At 40.5% G+C, this 16,412-nt stretch overlaps 1 protein-coding gene across 1 annotated transcript in view; it reads left to right on the forward strand.

Annotated features, from left to right (window-relative positions):
- The first annotated feature begins 1,817 nt into the window (after positions 1-1,817).
- The window catches only part of LOC145694185 (persulfide dioxygenase ETHE1, mitochondrial-like), a 60,970-nt gene continuing 46,375 nt past the window's right edge, over positions 1,818-16,412 (forward strand). Inside the window, exons 1-2 of the mRNA XM_081770298.1 lie at positions 1,818-2,196; positions 8,889-9,033. Of these exons, the coding sequence (XP_081626424.1) occupies positions 2,026-2,196; positions 8,889-9,033 (316 nt within the window). The 5' untranslated portion in view covers positions 1,818-2,025. The remainder of the gene's footprint in view (positions 2,197-8,888; positions 9,034-16,412) is intronic.

The raw sequence follows: 16,412 nt of genomic DNA on the forward strand, positions 1-16,412 counted from the left end.
AGCCATATACTGAAGTTCTAATTATCTAAATCATAGTTTTAATTCTAATTTAATTATAATTTCAATTCAAGAAACGTATTAAATCATGTTTAAAGCTAGGAACACCGTTCAAAGCCGTATCCTCAATCAAAAACCGTGTTGTTTCATGTTTGAAGCTAGGGATCGCGTTCAATGACGTATACCATTGCTCTAATTATCTAAATCATGGTTTTAATTCTAATTTGATTATAATTTCGATTCAATAAACGTATTAAATCATGTTTGAAGCTAGGAACAGCATTCAAAGCCGTATCCTCAATCAAATATCGTGTTGTTTCATGTTTGAAGCTAGGGATTGCGTTCAATGACGTATACCATTGCTCTAATTATCTAAATCATAGTTTTAATTCTAATTTGATTAAAATTTCGATTCAAGAATCGTATAGGAGCGTGTTTCAACAAGAAAGAAGGTCATTCCACTTTTCCAAACAACCTCTATTGCACAACTAATAAAACCACTTCCCCCAGAAACTTCCCCCAAGCCCGGGACCGGCCTCTCCAAGGCCGACACGGCCATATTGACATCGAAAGTCGTTAGGTAATAAAGCAATTAAGGGGGCAATAAAATCTATTGTCTGCGACTTATAGCTCCATGACTACTTAATTGGGATCCGGTGGAAAGTTTTTCAAGTTTTCGCATTTCATGAAAATTGCTCATACCTTCACCTAAAGAGGTGAACAGAGTTAAGAAACATAAAAATAATAAAAGAAGGAGTAAGACGGTAGTTCTCACTTCCTCACCGTACAAAGTTGAATTAGAAGCAGAAGAAAAACGAAAGGAAGAAAATAAGAAAGATCTACAGAAAGTTTGCTAAATAAGGCTAATCCTATGCTCTAATAGTAAAGAACGAAAAGTGAGCAAGCGTATTGGAATTAAAAGTGAGATCTTGTCTGATAAGGGTTATACTCTTAGAGGTCCGAAATCAAAGAAAATTAAACTCAAGACGGAAGCAACACTATCTGCATCGTCGGAAGAGGAAGAGAATTCTGATGTGGCTTGTGTTTTTTGTAACGTACTCTATAGTCATTCAAAAGCAAAAGAAGAATGGATTAGGTGTTCTGGCTGCAATGGGTGGGCACACGATGCCTGTTCTAACGTGGATGAAAACGATGATATATCTGTTTGTGACTTTTGTAGCACGTAAAGTTTAAATTGTTGCTTACTAGGCAAAAGTATTTTATTTCGAATTAGTTTTATTTAGTACGAAAATCTCATTTTTATTTCTTTTTTGATTAATTATAAACAAGATATTTGTGAACTAGATATGTGTATAAGATATAAACAAGTTGTAAACAAGATGTAAAAAGTTTTAAACAAGATATTTGTAAGTTTTGAAAGTATTTGGTAAATTTTTAAAGGCAACCCCATTTTACCCGACTAGTAGTATAAAACGGGGACTTTCACCCTTTTTCAGTTTCCCTTAGTTTTTGTTAAAATAAACGTTCTTATGATACAAAAAGGTCTGTTTCATGGTAGCCAACATTCCACTGAATATTTTGATTTACCTCTAGCAATTTTATCATTGATAGTTTTGGTTTTATATACTAAAATATATAAGGGTCCCCATTTTGTACAACTTTCCCCTACGTATACTGAAGCTATCGTAAAGTGAATCTGCACAGAGGAAGTTAAGTCTACACACCGAAAATAATTGTTTAAGATACAGAAAGTCGATTTACTAAAATGGAAGTACCGTATATATGGAATGAATTTATGTATGGATCCTACAATAAATCTGGAGTGGAAAATAAATGACAGAAAAAAATGTTAATAATTCCCACGACTACTGAATGCGGAAAATTCGTAAGCCTTAAGATAATTCTGAACATTCAACAGTAGGTAAAATGAGTCAATATCCACACCTTTTTCCCTCGTGTTTCTGGAAAGGATCAAGCATGCAAGAAGAAGAGATCATTAGTAATTTACATTTAATGCCAGATAAATCAAAATTGTACTGATTTAAGTGTCTCTTTTCTTTGAAAAAAATGTTCACGTTAGTGCGTAAAAGGAAGTTCATAGACCCAATGGTGGTGTCAGCAAGAAAAATTACGCATTTTCAATCACTGTTACAGACTTGTAAAACTGATGCAAATAGTAGTGAACCACATATATTGACGGAATTGAAACCCTTTACCCGGGACTTCTTGTTTCGTCAAGTAAGTTGTGAAGCATAAGTGGACTTTTAGATTTTTAAAATTTACTGGCAAAATATATGGGTTAAGTTTAGATTTACCCCTCCGCTTTTTATAAAAATCAGGAAAATTTACAGAAGAAATGAGGTAAGAAATGATAATTTGAAGTTTTTATTTGATGTTTAGGAATGTAAGTTCGGCATGAGAGATGTTTAATACGAGAAAAGATATGTGGAAGTTAGTACTATTTGCCGGATGCGGAAGCATCCGCGGTAGGTTTCAGCAGCATGGTAGTTGTAAAATATGGCGAATAATAATAATAATAATAATAATAATAATAATAATAATAATAATAATAATAATAATAATAATAATAATAATAATAATAATAATAATAATAATAAAGTGAATACCTAGGTATTTCAACTTTTTGGATCCCCTACTTCATTTGTGAAGCACACTGCGGCATTAGTGTAGATATATTGAGCTTCTTTCCCCCACTATTTTCAAATGATTTCACACCCTGCATAGGATGCAGGTGATTTAGAAGGATAAGGAAAGAAGAGTTCGCACATGCCCATCCTGGCTTTAGCATATAACTTTTGATAGAAATCATGATGCTCGTTGTCAACTGTCGCAGAGTCTGGTGTAGGGAAAGAGAAGACAAACCACACATATCTGAGGGATATGTTCTCGCTTTGCTTCTGTTTTCCTTGCAGACGTTTCTCTCGCAACAAAATTATTTCTTATGAATATATTATGTCGGGTTTTCTGACGGTCTCTAAGGCTACGCCTCTGATTAGCAATTGTTAATATACAAAATCGAACAAATTCCCTCAATTTTTCAGAGCATGTTTCAATTTTGAAGTAAATTTATTAAAATATTAGTACTAACTAGTGCTGTCGAAATCGGTTTTTGAAAAAACCGAAAACCGGTTTTTGAAAAAAGTGAAATTTCATAAAACCGAAATGTCGGTTTTGAAAACCGCATTTGCGGTTTCGGTTTTGAAAACCGCATTTGCGGTTTCGGTTTTGAAAACCGCTTTTGCGGTTTCGGTTTTGAAAACCGCATTTGCGGTTTCGGTTTTGAAAACCGCATTTGCGGTTTCGGTTTTGAAAACCGCTTTTGCGGTTTCGGTTTTGAAAACCGCATCTGCGGTTTCGGTTTTGAAAACCGCTTTTGCGGTTTCGGTTTTGAAAACCGCATCTGCGGTTTCGGTTTTGAAAACCGATTTTCTCAAAAACCGAAAACTGCAGAAGTCACAAAAATTCGAGAGCACTATTATCAAGTAACGACGAGGAAACAGCAAAGAATCTTTCCCATCTTCGGCTCACAGTTGCCAGATGGAGGGAAATTTCCCCCGACGTAGGGAAAAAATGCTCAAAATTTGCAGAGGTGAAAGAAGATATTTTTCTTAAAATGTCTTAACGTGTAGGGAAATTCTTGTTTAGTATTTTTTTACAATTGGCAGAATAAAAAAAAATAAGTTGCAGTTTCTCACAAAGAGGCACGGCTATCGTTATTGGGAAGTAAAATGATATAGAATAAAATATGATCGGTGTTCCCTTCACGTATGAACTATTGCAGGTGTCTGGGACTTGCGATAAGAAACCAGTCAACACATGCAAAACCACAACATTCACATTTATCGGAGTGGCAATAAATCAACAATAAAATTGTGTATTGCGATCTAATTTTTTTCTTTTCTTTTTTTTAAGAAAGGGAGGTGTGCTTTTTTGTTAACAAAAGAAAGAGTGGCAGTACTATTTAGAAACAAAGTGAAAGAGTAATGATAATATAAAAGATCTCAGTCTAAGTGGATGAGATTTCAAATTGGATTTCATGGGTTGCAGGTGTAGTGATCTTAAATAGGGATATACCTTATTTTCTATTTAGCTTAGTGTTGTCATATTACCCGATTTTTGCAGGTACCACCCGATTGTCAGGTTTTATATTCGTCCCTCGCTATCTTAATCACGAAAAACCACCCGCTTTTTGGGATTGGAGAAAAATCGGGAACTGCTACCGGCTGGTCAGAGCAGAACATTAATGCAACTGTCTACTGTCAGCAGTTGAGCCGTGTTCAAGAAAAACTCAAAACCCTGGAGCCAGCACTTCTCAATCGCTAAGGGGTTCTCCCGTTACGGGACAACGCTAAGCCCCACATGATTAGAGTGACCCGGGACACCATCCTACGCCTTAAATGGGAAACACTATTGCAACCGCCATACTCCCTGGACAATGCACCGTCCAATTATCCCTGAACCATTTCTTGGACACTCATATTAGAGAACTAAAGTCCAACTCCGTAGTAAAGGTGCAAAATGCACTTGATACCTTCTTTCCTTCACGGCAAACCAAGTTCTACCGCGAAGGAATCCATGCCCATCCCGAACGTTTTCAGAAGGTCCGTTGATACTGATGGGTACTATTTTTGATCTTCCAGGTACGTCTTAGGCAGGGGTGTAGCCACGGGGCCAGGCCCCCCAAATGATTTCCTGGCCCCCCTAATGACCAGATGTTAAAACATCATCGTGAGATTACTTCGCTTCAGTCATTTAAAAATAACAATGTTTACATATAATTAATAATTTACGGTAAAATAGTATGGAAAAATAGTATTTTACCATACCGATCACAAAATAGTATGGTATTTCTTCCTCATAGCAATCCGAAAATAGTATGGTATACTTTTTGTGATAGTAGATTACACAATTTACGGCGATTTTTATTTGACAGTTTGAAGACAAACATTTTGACAAGGTACTATAAATTCTATGAAATGAAATGAAATCTTTGAGTTTAACGTCCCACGCCTATGCCGGTTAGGCCAAAGGAGACGGTGATTATGAGAAATGAATGAAATGGTGGAATGAAGAAAGTGGGAGGAAACGGAACCCCGAGAAAACCCATGAGCACAGTTGTTTGTCCACCACAAAGTCCACACGGCGCGAGCTGGGATCGAACCAGGGACCCAAGGACCGGAGGTGAACGCTCTACCACTGAGCCACCGCGCCCCCAACTATAAATTATATCATAAAACAATGGTACTATACTAAATCGTAAGTACATTATATTATTTATATGCTCCTAATTAGTGTTTCAAGAAAACTTTTTATCAGATGGAAAATTTGGTGAAAAGCAACGTTTTTATTCAGTTTTTCAGTTTGGATTTCATTTGCTTTTTAAAATGCTATTTCGTGTAAAACAGGAAGTGAGATATAGCTGTTAATAAAATAATTATGTCTTTTTAGTCAAGAATAATAAATAAACATTTTTTCAGAAAATCTTAAAATAAATTAAGTGCAATTTCAAAGAAAATCAGTATTATGTATAAAAGTAACCAAGAAAGTTCTGTCGCTTTTTGCGTAGATCTGCGATAGTTGGCCCTCACTGACGGCCGGGTTTCGTCGAGTCGAAACATATATCTCGCGTCGGGGTGTTGAAGTACCACCGCGTAGCAGCGGCCAGCGAGAACTTCGTCTTGGTCCGCACTTCTCAGATTCTTCGCGGAGAATCATGAAGGGACCAACACGAACTGTCGCCAGTCATGTGCATGCGGTTATTATTATATATTATTTTTTGCTGACGAATTGTTCCTAAAGTGAGCTCCGAGGGTCAAGAATAACCTCTGCCTCAACATCATGACGTGAAAAATCTTGAGATAAGTGCGATAATTGTATGAATTTAGATGACAACTGTCGTCGATCATTAGAAAGTGAGTATGCGAGAACTATGAAATAAAGTAAATAGACACGCGTCATTTTGTTACAAAATTACATGGCGAACACATTTTATCTAATTCCAAACAGTTATCGTCGAACATACACGGTTAAAGGAGCACTGTGATTGACCAAATTAAAAAGATCTTAACGTTTTATCCCTTTACAAGCAACGTTTCCTTCATCGCCATCGTAGCGAAGTAGGAAGAACACTTGCCTAGTAATCATAAGGTTGGTGGTTTGAGTCCCCTTCGGGGTAATTTTTTGGTACTTTTTAAAAGTGTTTTTTAGACTCACCTTAATGTAACTAAATCACACATTTAGCCGATTTAACATTTTGGGGGAGTAATTTTGTGGTTCATTGGCGTTTTGTCGCATCTCTGCCGCCAATGTTTGGCGTGATGTCGCTAATTGACCATTTGTGGTCCACCGACGCTTACGGCATGGGGACAATTCAGTGTGAGTGTCGAAACCATTCAGCAGCACCTTCAACTGAGGAAACACTAGAAGTTGGGTCGATGGGTCCCACATAACTTGATTCCGGGTCAAAAGGCAACGCAAGCAGACACCTGTGTTTCTTTGCTGTCTCGTCTGAGGAAGGAGCCATTTCTGGACAAGGTGTTGTCATGTGATGAGAAATGGGTCCTGTACGAAGTTCCACGGCGCCGTCATAATTGGTTAGCATCCCATGAACGGTTCCAAGACAGCCGAAACCAGTACTACACCAGAAGAAAGTCCTCCTGTGTGTTGATGAACTGCTCGTGGCATTGTGCATCGGGAACTGCTACCAGCTGGTCATCGCATCAATCCAACTGTGTACTGTCAGCAGTTGAGCCGTGTTCAAGAGAAACTCAAAACTCCCAAAGGGGTCCTTATGTTACAGGACAACGCTAAGCCCCTCGTGGCTAGGATGACCCGGGACACCATTTTACGCCTTGGATAGGAAACACTATTGCATCCGCCATACTCCCTGGACATTGCACCGTCCGATTATCATCTGTTCCCTTCCTTGGACAATCACTTTAAAGGATGCCAGCTCAAATCCTAAGTAGAGGTGCAAAATGCACTTGATAACTTCTTCACTTCACGGAACACCAACCTCTACCGCGATGGAATAAATGGCCTTCCAGAACGTTTGCAGAAGGTTGTCGATCTATTCTTGATCTTTCAGATACGTGTTAGGTGACATATGAATGTCCGGAGGTGGTGAGTGAGAAAGCGATAGAACTTTCTTGTTTACCTATATAGATCGGTTCTGTGTATTGAAATAGTTATGCACAAAGGTATAATGTTTGGTCGGAGGCAGTAGTTCTTGGTTAAACATAATACAAACTATCTGTAATATAATTTATGAAATTACTATTATTATTATTATTATTATTATTATTATTATTATTATTATTATTATTATTATTATTATTATTAATAATAATAATAATAATAATAAGCTAAAACAGTGTTTTTAGTTTTCCGGAAGGAAACCAAAATTTTCCAGTTTTTTTCAGGCTTCAAAAACACTAGATGTAACACTTTTTTTTTTAGATTGTAGCTGCCCCCCTTCAAAAACGACGGGCCCCTTCTACAGAAACCTGCTGGCTACACCCCTGGTCTTAGGTGACATATCGATGTTCTAAGGTGATAGGTCAAAAAGCGACAGAACTTTCTTCGTTAATTTTATACATACTATGTAAAACTACTGTATAAGTTCTAGTATCTCGAGTTCGGGAAGTCGGAATGTCAAAATTCCTTAAGATTCGTGTTTCTCGTGCTCTACTTTACAAAATATATAAAAATCAGGTGGGGTCCAGTTTGCTTCCCTGCAACCGAAAAGTACCTTGGAAGTGTCATCAAAGAAGTAACTAAAAAAAGTGCAAATGATCCCAGGTCAGTATTTGTAACACACAAGTTCACATCAGTACTTACGGAGTTCTAAACCGTAAGAAAGTGGGAGGAAACGGGAGCAAATAAAAAAAAGTTGAAACACAGACATAAATCAATACAATTGTATGGATCGATAGAAGCTTTCACAATTGTTAAAAGTTATAATTAAAAACATTGGTTTCGGTTTTGATAACCGCTTTTGCGGTTTCGGTTTTGAAAACCGCTTTTGCGGTTTCGGTTTTGAAAACCGCTTTTGCGGTTTCGGTTTTGAAAACCGCATTTGCGGTTTCGGTTTTGAGAACCGCTTTTGCGGTTTCGGTTTTGAAAACCGCATTTGCGGTTTCGGTTTTGAAAACCGCTCTTGCGGTTTCGGTTTTGAAAACCGCACTTGCGGTTTCGGTTTTGAAAACCGCACTTGCGGTTTCGGTTTTGAAAACCGCTTTTGCGGTTTCGGTTTTGAAAACCGCATTTGCGGTTTCGGTTTTGAAAACCGCTCTTGCGGTTTCGGTTTTGAAAACCGCTTTTGCGGTTTCGGTTTTGAAAACCGCTTTTGCGGTTTCGGTTTTGGAAACCGCATTTGCGGTTTCGGTTTTGAAAACCGCACTTGCGGTTTCGGTTTTGAAAACCGCTTTTGCGGTTTTCGGTTTTCAGAAAACCGGTTTTATCAAAAACCGAAAACCGCAAATGTCACAGAAATTCAACAGCACTAGTACTAACATTGGTTAATTCTTCTACTTAATGCTGCGGGAACAAAATCAAGAAATTATTTTTCTAACTTTTAGTATGTCTTTTCTAGAGCTGCTTTATATTCTTAGAACTTCTGAAAGAAAGACAAACTCGTATGCAATCAGCAAGTATATGGATTACAAGAAGAAAGGAGCACAAGCGTTTGACTCTTATTGTCAGTATATCGTATTAGTAACTCAGAATTATTTTTCTTATCTAATGTCGAAATTTTAGGGTAGCCAAAGCCAAGTAACTTTAAGGAACCTGTCATCCCTAGCCTCCATAGCTAAGGGCTTGAGCAAACGATGAATCTTCAAATTTTTCCTAAAGAATAGCTGTACAATTACGTCGTCATAATTATTAACAAGTAAATTCTTATATTACAGTTGTTTGATAGGGAAAGCTGTACCTACACGTATCTGCTAGCAGACACTGTTAGTAGGAATGCTGTACTAATTGACCCTGTTTTGGAATTAGCAGAAAGAGATGCGCAAATGATCAAGGATTTGCAGCTAAATTTATTATTTGGACGTAAGTAATTCTATTTAAAGTTTCTGAATTGGATTGCAAACACAGTTTTAATTCTATCAAAAGTTGATATTCTGAAGAGATACCTAATCTACACTAGGAAAAATATGTGGCGTACGTAAAAACGTATGTTACATGTGGAAATCCTGTAGTTTTTGGACTTAACGTACAGCAAACGTATAACTGAAAGAGTATATTTTATTCGTACTTTCGTATAAGTGTTCCGAATAAACGTACTTTCCGCACGAACGAAAGAACTGTATATAGGCGGTCAGGAGCTCACATACAGATGGACGTGCGTGTAACATATAGCTAACGTATGTAATATACGGAAGACTGTTAGATGTCTACATCCTACAACGGCGTGATGTAACATCTAAGCGGGAAAAGTATGTAACATATGGATAACGTATGTTTCCATTCAGATTCCCGTAGTAAATATAAGGATTCCGTATATTTGTACAATATGCCGCTATCTGGATAACGGATTTTTCTCAGTATAGCTCCCGTATCATATAGTCCTGATATTGAAAACAGATATTAAACTCAATCCAATCCCTTTAACCCTGATAGATTTAGCGAGTATCGTTAGATAAACTCGATCCTATTCTTGCTACTTTTACCAAAGCCACCAGATATAAAACTAAAAGTTATGGACAACGTATTAAAAGTTAAAATTTTCATTCGTTGGGTTTAACGCATCTTTTCAGTATCAAGATTGTATAAAACGAGACCCTATTGTTTAAGGTGGAATTCGAACTCCTATTTCAATTAGTATCTGAGGTAAGTACTTCCAGCGGGAATCTAAACGAGGACGACGCACACGTAAAGCATGCTCATTACCCATTGAGTCACTGAAAGACAACCTATTTTTCTTTATTAGTAGTTGACTTTATCTCTTATAATCCAATATCAAAATTTATATCGATGGTTGAGAGCCAAAGGGGCGTAACTGCCGAATTTTGATGTTCTGAATTCTTAGCTATGAGGACATGTATCACGGCTTGAATTTTGTTGTGACAAAACTAAACTTGAATTGTAACTTAAATATCATTTTCAGAGGACAACACATTAGAAAATATTGTAAAAATACAAACTACCACATTTTCAAACTCAAGTGCTAAAAAAGCAGTTATGCCCCTTTGGCTATCAACATCAATATGGACTTTTCTTCATTAAAGATACCACCTCTATGCAGTCGAGTGTGGGATTGTGCGTTGCAGTCCTGTTAAATGCGCTTGCAAGTGCACCCGCTGTGACTACCAAGTTGATTTGAGGGTACTGGTCCTAGGAGGCCATACAATTTCTTCTTACCTTTGGCTCGAGTATAATAGACATATCACATTTTTGTCATGATATTTTGTGCCTCCCGAAAATGTACCAATGGGAGCCGAGCATCATATGTGATGCTCGTGGTCTCTCACAGTAATTTGTGACAATGAGTATCATATATGATGCTCAGGAACCTGGATAGGTTAGCAATTTGTGATATCACACATGAGCATCATCTATGATGCTCATGGCTCCACAGAGAAATAAGGTAGGGGCATGCTCATGGCAGTCAACCTGTTAACGTCGAGCCCTTCTTGCTTGTTGCACAAAATAGCAGACGTCCGCTGTTGTAGTTGATCGTGGTCATCCAGTCTCTCTCTTTCACAGCATTGTGTGATTCAGAACCCTCCCCATGCACGTAAAACACTGCCGTGGTCAATACCAAAATTCTGAGACTTCATACTTTTTCCAGCTTTCCCGATGACTTTTGCCCGTGTGAAGTCGTCCAAATGTTGTCTCCGCCTCCAAGCCATGTTGTTGTATCATTACCACAAAGTACAGTACTTTATCAGGTCTCTGACCGGCACACACTGTCTCACCCGTTTCATTTAACTGGCTCGTGAAGGGGAGCAGACCCATTCGGCGCTATGCAATGCTTGGTAGCTTTTGCAACATGATGCTAGACTTTCACTCATTTTCACCGAATATTTTATGTTACTATATCTATTTCATCCTTAAGTTTTGCACACTGCTGTACATTAGAATAATTCTATTAGATAACAGTCTCTAAATCTTTCATCTAAGTATCGGAGACTTATAAAACTGTAAAATAATTATGTATCGTAAATTTAACAACAAAATGGTAAAAATATTAGAGAGAAATAGAAGTACTACAATGAGGCGCCACTGCCAATATTGTTGTTCGTTTTTTAATTAATATAATAAAATAAAATAGCATTAAAAGGACAAAATAATGCAAGGTTTTCTGTGGTATTCCTGGTTCTAAATTATCAAACCAAAAGGTACGTTATAACTTACGGCTCTGCATTAAGTTATGGTTACTTGGACTTACTTTTCCACTAGTTTGAATCTTGTAACTATTCAAAGCAACATTATTTACTATTGTTGTCTGAATTTTATGTTTCAACAAATTGCTAATTTTTAATAGTATAATAAAAAAAATATGTATTTTCAAAGTTCATAATAGAGTGGAGATAGGTAATACAGAGTATGCCAAAAATTTATACAAACATTTGTGAAATAAAACTTTATAATGTGTGTTAGTGTCAAACATAACTATACGTTGCAAGTTTAGAACATAATACGTGTACTGTATTGCAATAGAGTACAATGTATAGAATATTGCAATGTACACACATCTTATATGTACATTATGTAGTAGATTTCTGTGGCGAGTTGCAAACGTTTCTAAAAGCATAGCCAAAGAAACACGAATTGTAATTGTGCGAGGTCCTCCGAAGCCTCCCTTGTTCGCATCACATATGGTACAGTCCGCAGCAAAAAATCCTGCAACATGAGCATGTAAGTTTATTGTGAAACAACGCCTAACAGCCCAGGGAATCAACATAACGTCTAAGTGGCACGAATCACGCAGAAGAAACCTCGGCGTCCTCCCCTGCACACTGTTTTGGAGAAAAAGATTCGTCGCTTCAGGTTTTTGCAGGTTTTTTGCTGCGAACTGTAACATGCGTTTCAAATTTGTCACATAGCAGTTTAATTTTAAAGGATGTTGGAGGCTATGTTTCAAACTCGTATCTCTACCAATGTAGGATTTCAGCTACATTTTGAAGCTTAAATTAGGGGTCGCAATCAGTAACTGGTCCTCCAGGTTGGGGGTTGGGTTGGGCCGATCACCCAATCTGTCAAAATACCTATCGCAGCAGCAACCAGAATGCCTCGGATGAAGCCGGACGTATTTTCTGAATTGACCCCTGCGCGGATATGGACATGTGCTTTGGTTTCGCTATTTGGACGAAACCCGGGATCGTGAGACCGAGGAGTGAAGCGTGTTTGCACCCAGCCGGACCGGACGGAATGATGCCCGGAAAGGGAAAGCTGGGAGTTTGCAACGCAGGGATCTCCGGAGAATCATTGATCTCTTCCCCAGACACGATGGGACGTGGCTCTTCTCCAAAGTACCCATCAGTCTGTGTTTGAAGTGGCCCTTGCTCCTTGTCAATTTAATTCGGAGTCACAGCTCAGCTTGTTGACAAGAGTGGAGCAGGAAGGACCTGCCCACCTCGTTGGACGCCTAGAACGATGACGGGGAAGCTGAGAAGACTTTGAGTTTCATTTCTTCATGGATCTGCATCAATAACCTTCACCAGCATCTATTGAGCGAAGCAAAGTTAACACAGTAATGAGATATCTCGTAATTCAAGATGAGTCAGAAGCGACAGCTGGTTCTTTGACTAAGTTATCGCCGTTTGTTATTTTCCAACAGATTTCCATATTGCAACGGGCACTTTCCCAGATGGCCACATAAAGAAGCTACGAAATGGTTCGTTGTTAGTGCACACCATTACCGATAAGCAGTCCACTCTTCTTTTGAAGTGTCAGCAGCTTGGGTCAGTACCTGTTGTTGTTCAACCACACAGCCAGTTGAATATCAGTAAGAGTGTGATTACTTGCAGAGACTTGTACGATGTCCTGGTGAGGACATGCTTGAAGAGCTACGCGACTCCAACGTTACTGAAGTGCATCGTATCTCTGTGAAGCGGGATGGGGAACTGGTAGCCACCCATTCCTACATTCTGACCTTTGATTTACCTACATTGCCGCCCACTTTGCGTGTCAGCTATCTACAATTGAAGATTCGATTGCCGTTGTACCATTGCCGTTGTGATGTTTCAAGTGTCAACGCTTTGGACATTCCGCTCCTACGTGTAACGGCGCAGCCCCTTGTGGTAACTGTGGCGGTCCGTCACATGGATCTGAGAAGTGCAATGCATCCTCTAAATGCGTTAATTGTACTGGCGTCCATCCTCCCTGGTCACGGGACTGCCTTGTTTATAGAGGAGAAGGCGATCAAGGAGCTTATAGTCACTGATAAGATCTCTGCTGCTGAGGCTCGACGTCGCGTGATGCTCAAGACGCCTGCTGGTGACAGCTATGCTTCTAGAGTGACTTTGACCACAATTGACACCCAAATCTGTCATATAAGTACCCAGACTACCTTTGCTGCTGCTTCTGCTGATGGCTATACTTGTGAAGCGTCTAAACCATCTTCTAGCGCTACCAAATCTACAGGTACCATGCCTCGTTCACAAACTTCTCCATCGTCATCCTCTCCTGCCGTATCTACACACCTCGCTCTCAACCTGAGAAATTTCTGAAAACTAAGTCAACTGATACTTCTACACCTCCGAAGGACAAGAAGAAAAAAGGCTCTTAATCAACGTCTGTTTCCACAGGCTCTTCGAAGGCGGCTCGTCAGCCCTCTGTCAGTTCTCCTAACTCGAAGAAGCATAAACCATCTTGCAGTCTCTCTGCTGATGATGCATCTTCTATGGATGGGGTGGAGGAAGACGCCTGTGAAGTTTTTCACGCTGAGACTCCGCGATGCCGTAAGAAGGGTACTGGCAAGTTTCTTGTCGATTCTGTTTAAACCATGTCCCTGCTTCAATGGAACCTCAATGGCTATTCCACTTACCACGAGGAATTTCGACAGCTTCTCTCGCTCTTGGATCCGGTTATCTTCTGTTTACAAGAAACTCATTTCACCCCCACCACCAACTGTTTTCTTCGCGGATATACTTTCTATCGCCAGGATACTATGACTGATGGTCGTGCTGCTGGCGGTGTTGCCATTGGTGTCTCGGCGCTATATCATTCTACACTGCTCCATCTGACTACGACCCTTCAGACAGTTGCAGCACGAGTGTTTCTCACGCAGCCTGTTACCATCTGCTGCGTCTATCTCTCTCGTTCCGAGGCCTTCACTGCAGCTGATCTGGACAACCTCTATAGCCAGCTTCCAGCGCCTGTCATTCTGGTTGGTGATTTCAGCGCCTACCATATCTTGTGGGGATCTAACCGGACTGAACCCCGTGGTCAAGCACTGACCACTTTCATGGCGCACCAGCATCTGATTCTTTTGAATGATGGCAGCCCAACACTATCCTCCTATCTGGACACTATCCTCCTGCCTTCCTGCCTGTGAAACAGCGTGCGGAGCATATGCCCCTTGCTTTTCGCTCTGATAACAGTGAGAGCTACAATGCACCCTTTAGTGCCGATGAACTGTCTTCTGTTCTACGCTCTACGAAAGATACTGCCCCAGGTCCGGATAATATTTACTATGCTATGCTTTGACATCTCCCTCCTGAAGGTCTTCACCATCTTCTTGCCCTCTATAACCGGATCTGGACTGAAGAGGTTTTCCCTACTGCCTGGAGTGAAGCCTATATCATCCCGATCCTGAAACCTGGCAAGCTTGCAACGTCTTCTGCCAACTATCGGCCGATTGCCCTTACCAGCTGTCTTTGTAAAGTCCTAGAAAAGATTATCAACGCCCGGTTGGTTTGGTTTTTGGAGCATTATGGTCTCCTATCAAATTTTCAGTGTGGATTTCAGCGGTATCGTTCCACTACCGATCATCTTGTTCATCTTGAGACTGCCATCCAGGACGCCTTTCGACATCAGGAACATCTTGTCGCCATCTGGCGCTATGGCATCTTGCGCCAAGTGCACGCGTGGGGCGTGCGTGGACACATGGGATTTTTCTCCAGCATTTCCTCCGCGAGCGCTGCTTTAGAGTGAAGCTTGGATCCACACTGTCTCTGCCTTTTTCTCAGGCCACTGGTGTACCGCATGGCAGTGTGCTCAGTGTGACTTTATTTGCTGTGGCTGTGAACAGTGTCATGGCCGAACTTTCACCTTTTGTGCATGGGCTGCTGTATGTGCACGACTTCACCATCTATTGTCGGTCCCACGACCTTCGCACCATCGTTCGCCAGCTACAACTGACGCTTAACCGCCTCGCCATTGGTCTTCCCACACGGGTTTCTGCCGTCTGAAAAACTGTGCTTTTAATCCGGATCTTTCCTTGGACCCTGTTCGTCTGTCTTATGTGGAGAGTGTTCGTTTTCTGGGCCTTGAGTTCGATCTCCGCCTTGCTTGGACTGCCCATATTCGCCAGCTGAAGTATAGTTGTCTCCGTGCGATGAATTCACTGCGAATGGTTTCCCATACCACTTGGGGTGCTGACCGTGTTGTGCTGCTTCGACTGTATCGGAGCCTCCTTAGATTTAAGATGGACGCATGGCTCTGCCCGTTTGTCTGTCCTCCGTCACCTGGACACTGTTCACCATCTGGGCATTCGCATTGCGATTGGCGCTTATCGCAAGAGTCCGATCCTCAGCTTATATGTCAAAGCCAACGAACCATCCTTGGACCATCGTCGTCAGTTGTTGCAGCTGAGATACTTGCTTCACCTGAGAGATTCTATTGACCACCCGTCTAGTTTCACCCTGGATGCTGTTGCTCGTCTTTAACGCTATCAAGCCCGACCCACTTGCACCCTTTTGGCATTCGTGCCCTTGAGCTTTTAGCTAACCTTGACGTCGATCTTCCTGCGCTTTCTCCGCTGGGTTTCCTGTCTCTTCCACCTTGACAGCTTTTGAAGCCTGTGGTCAATTTCCAAGAAGGGGGCTACTACCGATTTGGAATTTCGGCAACAGTTTTTGTCCCTCCTCGACACTTATCGAGGCCACCGTCTTATCTTCATTGATGGCTCCAAGCAGGATGATTCTGTATGAAGTGCTTTTGTCCTGGATGCCCACCGTTTCAGATTCCAGCTTCATCCATTCTGCACAGTCTTCACTCCAGAGCTGGTTGCCATCTTGGTGAGTCTACACCATATCCGCCGTGTTGTGATCTGCTCTGATTCCAGCAGCGCCTTACATAGTCTAGCCGATGTTACTTCTACGCATCCCTAGTCCAGCACGTCCTTCTTACTTGTCATGCACTACTTGCTGAGGGCTATGATGTCACGTTCTGTTGGGTGCCTGGCCATGTTGGAATCCCTGGCAATGAGTTTGCTGCTGCTGCTGCGAAGGAGGCTGCTGTTGCTAGTTGACGTTGTCTTC

The sequence above is a fragment of the Thermobia domestica genome, chromosome 9 (genome assembly GCF_964235325.1).
Source record: "Thermobia domestica chromosome 9, izTheDome1.hap1.1, whole genome shotgun sequence".
NCBI lineage: Eukaryota > Metazoa > Arthropoda > Insecta > Zygentoma > Lepismatidae > Thermobia > Thermobia domestica.